This window comes from Populus euphratica, unplaced genomic scaffold (assembly GCF_000495115.2).
Source record: "Populus euphratica unplaced genomic scaffold, PopEup_1.0 scaffold222.1, whole genome shotgun sequence".
Lineage (NCBI taxonomy): Eukaryota > Viridiplantae > Streptophyta > Magnoliopsida > Malpighiales > Salicaceae > Populus > Populus euphratica.
Window position 1 is genome coordinate 3,266 of NW_011500024.1, and position 7,085 is coordinate 10,350.

Below are 7,085 nucleotides of genomic sequence, written 5' to 3' on the forward strand. Positions count from 1 at the left end.
TTTAATCAAGTTATTTTAATTATATAATTTAGATTATAAATTTAATAGGATAATTAACATTTTCATATATTTATTATAAACAGTTTTTATATTTATTTTTTTAACTTTGTTTTTACCTGAACATTGGTTTTTTATTTAAAAAATTGTCCAGCGATCAATCCACAAGAAGCACTAAATGCGTGCAAGCCGTTGAATATCCTCGTCAGAGACGGATAACTCCCTAAATATCCTATAAATAAAACCTGATCCCTTGACAATTCTTTTGCAATTTCCTCAATCCTTCATTCTCTGCAAATCTCTTAACAGAGACTAGTATTTTGCTATCGGTCTTCTAGTTTTGCGTTAGGTTACTTTGGATTAATATTAATACGCTATGGCATCATCAGAGACTACAACAAAGGTCTTGAAGTTGAAAACCAGTGACAACGAAGTTTTCGAGGTGGAAGAGAAGGCTGCCTTACAATCTGGAATCATCAAGGGCATGGTTGAAGATGGCTATAGTACTGATGATGCGATTCCACTCTTCAATGTAGAAAAGAAAACCCTAGTCAAGATTGTAGAGTGGTTGAAGAAGCATGCGAGCGATGCATCAAAGGATGAGCTTGAGAAGTGGGATGCTGATTTTGTTGATGTTGACACAGATTCTCTCTATGATCTTCTGCTGGCTTCAAACTATCTCAGCGTTGAAGTTTTGCTTGGCCAACTTGTACAGAAAGTTGCAGACATGATCAAAGGGAAGCAACCTGAGGAAATTCGCAAACTCTTCAATATCAAGAATGATTTTACCCCAGAGGAAGAGGAAGAAATTCGCAAGGATAATGCATGGGCATTCAAGTGATGATTAATTGCTTTTAGAATATTGGTTAGAGAATTTAATATTTTTACTTTTTATTCTTGTTTATGGTTTAATCAGTAAATACTATCTGGATCGGTTAGGATTTTAATTTCATTATCAACTTTTTCTGGCCTAAATCATGTTGTCATACACTCATAAAGTCTTTAGACAGGGCCTAAAATCGAAGTTACGAGCTTGTCGCAGATTTCAAACTATCTATGTCATTGCTCTCACAAATCATCAAGATCTTTTTAACAAATTCTTAATAATTGAATGGTTTTTTCCTCTTACTTTCCCAAAAACATGAATTTGATCTTGGAGAAGAAAACGAACAAAGAAGCTATGTATATGTTTTCTGAACAGCGAATCAAATATTCATAACAGTACCTGCAGGCCGTCGAATGGAATCGTGATTCGCAAAACGTATCTCTCTCTCAACGAATTCGAAAATCTCCTTCACTCCACGTGTGAATTTCTCAGCTACGTCTCGAGTGATTCTTCGTTAGAACAAGTTGTTTCTTAACTAGGGACCACATGTCAGCATCACCAGAGCTTTCAGCAACAGTTTTTCAAGTAGCTAAGTAAATTATACACATCATATGTCTTGCTTTCCCGATATCATGCTTGTTTAATTTATTTGTGGTTAAATATCATACAAACAATTCTTGAATGTCATGTCTTAGCCATCAAATCAGATATACTATACATAAAGAGTCCCTCATACATGGCTCAGTCATAGTTTACAATATAATCAAATGTAATATGAGAAGTAACAACTCCTTCAGAAAAATTTCTGATTAAACACCCCACTACTTGATTGAATTAGTTATAAGAGAAATGGAGAGGTGAATGGAAAGAGAATTAGTTATAATCAAATATACTATACATTGATTGCTTGCACTAATAGGAAGTTAAGCAGAGAATCTTGCACATCCTTACTTATTCAGCATCCAGAAAGCATCCATAGTCTTCAGGCACGATGGACCCTTTTTCTGAATCTTTATGCTGTTCTTCAGCAATTTATGCTCTATGCTCAGGAATCATATCAGCTCCATTAAAGGAAATGTACCATTTCGAGCCAAGCGTCCTGAACAAAAATCATTGATCTCACTGAACCTGCTGGTGACACTGAACGAAACAGATGATTGAACGTAGTGTTTTAGCAAAACCTTCTTCATCCTATGATTCTTCCCGACGCCTTGCATCAATACCTCTACCCTTACGCAGAACTATGACCAGAGGATTACCCACGAATGATAGTGATGGAGGATGTACTTGGATGTCTTCTAAGAGAAGTGATAAAGTAGAATATTGAGCCAAGAGGCTTTGTTTTCATTGCTTGCAGAAAATGAATTTCGACCAAGGATTAATTTGTGAAACTCATAAATATAAAGTTTTAGAAAACAAAGATTTCAAATCTATTTAATAAAGTTAAGTACTCTCACCCAACGTTTACAAAGAGAAGTGAACAAGTAGTACAGAAGACACATAAAATTTGATTAATTCTTCAATTAGTTAGAGTAATTTAATAAAAAATTAAATTAAAAAGATCCTCTCACAATCACATAATAAATTATTCTAAAATAAAAATCTATATAAATTTTTTTTAATTACAAGCTAAATAACCTTATTTATACTAGAAGAAAATAGAAAAATAATACAAGATTTTTAAGTAAAATAAAAAAAATCCTAAATTAATTAGGAAACTAATACAATTCTCACCTAGTAACTTTTAAACCTCATTGCAAGGCTTCTCCAATGTATGATTAACCTAAAATTTTAACCTAATATATAAAAAAATCATTGAAATCTTCTGTTACAAGTTCAACCAAATCAATGATTGAATAAAAAATTATGCTTGTTATAGTAAAAATATACATCAGAATAAATAAGTCTTTAATTGTCAAAATTAATTAGTCCATGAAGTATATGGATCATGCCCTTTTTATACATAAATTAACTTGATTAAAGTTTGATCATTATTTATTGAAAATATAGCCTTTCTAAAATTCATGTTGACCCAAATATTCTAAATAATCTCATCGAATGTATTTTTAAGTTTCTTTATCGTTGGCCTAACAACTAATTCATATGAAACTTCTAATGGATATGTGTGTATCCAAACATAATCACCTAGTTAAAGATAATTTTTTTTCCTTTTTTTTAGCTTTGGATTTATATTGCCCATTCTGTTTTTTTTATCTATTATATATATTTTCATGAAAAGCCTTCAGTACATATGTTTTTTTAATTATCATCAAGACTAATCATTTCAACACCAAGTAGAGAAATTAAATCCAATTAAAGTCATAAATAATTTTAAAATGTGAATAATTAATAGTAAAATATACACTTTTATTATATGCAAATTCAATAAATGACATACAATTTTTCTAATTTTTTAAATACTTTTGAATAATAGTTCTTAACAATGTAGTCAAGGTCTTATTAACTACTTTAATTTGACTATTTGTCTGTAGATGACAAGTAGTAAAAAAAATAATTTTGATCCTAACTTATCCTATAAAACCTTTTTAAAATAGCTAAAAAACTTTAATGCTTATAGAAACTCTATACAATTGAACAATCTCTCTACGAAATAAATATATTACATTAGTTGCATCATCAATTTTATAACAAAATATAAAATTTTCCACCTTAAAAACCTTATTTGCAACCATAAAAATAGACTACCTACTTTATTTTGACCTAGACAGATCTTAAACAAATTCTTAGATATATTAACTCAAGATTTCTTAGATACTTGTAAAGGAATATATAAATCATGAGGCAAAACTTTAGTCTTATTTTGTCTACATGTTATGCATCTATCACGAATTCTTTGAACATCAATTTTTTTTATCATAGGCTATTAAAAATGCTTATGTAAAAAATCTAAAATCCCAACAGCTCTAAAATATCTCATTAAATCGCCCATATGAGCTTCATGAATTAGAAATTCATGCATTGAACAATTAGGCTCATAATATTTTTTTTCTTTAAATAAAAAACCATCAACCCTAAAAAAATTATCAAATGTTAATTCTTACATGCTTTATATACTTAGATGATGTCATTATCATCAATTTATAAATCTTTCACATACTAAAACCTTAATAATCTAGCACTTAAAGTTGAAAGTATAACATACCTTAATGCTAATACATCGTCTTATTTTCCTCACCTTACTTATACTTTATCATACATAATATTGTAACCCAATTTTGGCCCATTGGCTTTTAATTTAATTTTATAGGGTTTAAAATATAAAATTAAAATATTAGAGATTTATTTCGATGACAAGTGTGATTTATCAACTTGCGTGAAAACTAGGGACTACAATGTGCCTTTATCATTCTATCCTTATCCTCAAGATACTCCTTCCCATCAAGATAATTCTTATTTTCTTCAAGATAATCCTTATCTTCTTCAAAATAATCTTTACTTTCAAGATAATCCTTATCTTCTTTAAAATAATCCTTACCTTTTTCAAGATAATCCTTATCTTCTTCAAGATAATCCTCAAGATAATGATGGCTGTCTACTTTCGAATTCAATTCTAATTTGAACTTTAAAAAAGAGAATGAGTTTGATTGAGACTTTATTTCCCACAAGCGTTGAGACTTTTGCACTATAAATACTGATCTTAGTGTAAGAAGAAAAAAAAAAGAGGAGGGACAATTAGAGAGAAATCCTAAAAAAAAAAGACATCAAGAGGAGACCATTATCAGAAACCCTAAAAGAGAGAAACATAAAAAAGAAAGGGGGCAGCGAACTCTATATTAGCCGCCACCCCCCTCAACCTTTTTATTTTTTAGCCCTGCCTCCCTTGATTTTCCCTCCATCAGCTGCATGCCTAGGTAAGTTTCCTTCCTTTCTTATTAAAATAATTAACTGGTTATTGTGTTTACTAGGGGTGTGCTTGACAAACATGATTTTTATGCCTTAACCATAATTGTTATGCCCATTCTAGTTTAATAATTGAACAAATGAACCCCTTTTTTATAACATAAAATTTCAAAAATATTTAGGGCTTTTATTGATTTATTTGTGGACCCTTCGCACATTTTTTTTCTTTGTATTTGTATTTTTTATAAATGTGCTCAATTTATGGACTATTATTGTTAAATGCAAATATGTCATGCAATGTTTTTCTTTTAACTTCCATCTAAAAAGGGCAAATAACAATAAAGGATAAATAAGAAAAAAATAGCATAGAAAATTTATTCTTCAAATTTATTTTTTGCAAAAATATTCACTAAAACCAGAGTCAGGAATATCGTATTTTTGGATTTGTGCGATATTTACCAACACCAGAGTTAGAAATATTTGTAGGAATTGTTCATTGATGCCATATTTAAGAACATGAAAAGAAAAAAAAAAGAATAAATTCTTAGCAATTTTAGATAAAATCAGTAATGCAACTTACCTTAGGTAAGACACTTAAGGAATGATAGCATCTTTTCTTTTGTGTAACTAGTCTCGTATCATAGAATCTATGTTGACTAGTTAGGGTTCCTAGTAATCATAATACTAGGTGGCGACTCCTTGAACAAGATATTTTTCTCTTAAAGAACAAGATGTCAAATATCTGTTTCTTTTCCAAATTAAGATTATATTTTTAATCGGTCACCGTGATGTCTAAGTGTGACCCATGAGAACATTTTTATGAACTCAACTCACTTAGTATGCCTACTACAAGCCTCATCAGGGAGAATATTATTATAATCAATAATAAAGAAATAAAAACATTAGAAATACAAGGATCAAGTTCATGAGTGTTAAAGTATGTCTCATTATAGACAAGTAAAACCATCAATATATAAACAAATAAGCATTCTTAATCTCATTTTGTTCATTTTTTTTACATAAGAACTTTTTTTTTCCACACTCTTCATTTCTCACACTTTATTTCTTCTCTCATTTCTCGGTCAAATTCCTATTTTTTTCTATCTTGACCATAATCTTTCTTGTTGCTTTTATTATTTTTACTCTTCCTCACATCTTCATATAGTTGCGCTAAACTTTTGACTTCACCTTCCTCCTTAAGTCTCAATTGATCTTTATAAACCTTTATAGGTGATAATGGTATAAATATAAAGTTTTTTCTTATCCTTTTCAAGAATTTTTTAAAAAAAATCCATCATGCTTGGCTTTTTTATAAAATTTCCAAGGATATACCAATAGAAAATAAGTAACATTCATAGAGATCACATCATACAATTCCTTATCCTCATATGTTCCAGTAAAAAAAAGTCAAAATATGTTTAGTAACTCTTACTTTCCCATATTCATTCAACCATTAGAGTCTATAGGATATTTTGTGCTTAATAATGTTCAAATTCAATTATCTAACAAGTGTAACACCAACAATATATATTAGCATAACTTGCACTATTAATAATCATATTACATACCTTATTACTTATATAGCATCTAGTATGAAGGATGTTCTCTCTTTATTGTACCATATCATTATCCTTAATTTGAACATTAATGCTCTTCTAATCATCATAACCTATTTATCAACTAGATACTCAACATTACAAAAATCCTCCTTCTTATCTCCTCCTCCTTATCTTCTTTTCTATGGTCAAAATAATCATGTGACCAAAGTCCCTCAAGAAAAAGGAAATAAATATTTCTTTCCATGATTTCATATGATTAGTACTTAAAAGTGTATTTTTATCAAGGTTTTATATCATCATTTTGCATTTAAAGTATCAATAACTCCTTAACTAAAGCATGTTTAATAATAATATATCTAACATATCTAATAATATAATATACCTTTAATTTGTGGTAAATATTCATCTTAAATGCAGGCCTATCATATAAATAAAAGAATTAATTGATGAGTTTAAGAACTAAAATTAAAAGGACAAAGAGATGACCAAACTTAGAAAAGAGATGCTAGTGGAGTCCAAACTGGTACAATATTCGATAATTAGGTTATATCAAGAGTTGTAAATCTCGAATTTAGATCTACTTTATATGGATGGAAATGTAAGATATAGGCCTACAACTTTCATGTAGAGGTCTGGGTTTAATAAGGTCATTTTCAAGTCCAAATTGTAGCAACAATGAAGAAGTTCGAATCTGTCCTACAGTCCGAACACTATTCAGTGTTTAGCCCATATCTGGAGTTCTAGAAGTCTAAATGAACTCCATTTTTTTTCCTGGAAAGTTGAGATAATTTTCTACAATTTTTATATTTCAAGTAGTTCCTATTCTAACGTTACCAATGAAA

General features: G+C 29.5%; 1 protein-coding gene across 1 annotated transcript; it reads left to right on the forward strand.

The window, feature by feature from the left end:
* The first annotated feature begins 232 nt into the window (after positions 1-232).
* Positions 233-1,005, forward strand: LOC105142054 (SKP1-like protein 1B). Its single transcript, XM_011049503.1, has 2 exons — positions 233-312; positions 361-1,005. Exon 2 carries the CDS (start codon positions 374-376, stop codon positions 836-838), a length of 465 nt encoding a protein of 154 aa, XP_011047805.1. The 5' UTR covers positions 233-312; positions 361-373; the 3' UTR covers positions 839-1,005.
* The last annotated feature ends 6,080 nt before the right edge of the window (positions 1,006-7,085 follow it).

Excerpts from the sequence above, each read along its gene's own strand:
- LOC105142054 (XM_011049503.1), top strand. The coding sequence starts at position 374 with ATGGCATCATCAGAGACTACAACAAAGGTCTTGAAGTTGAAAACCAGT.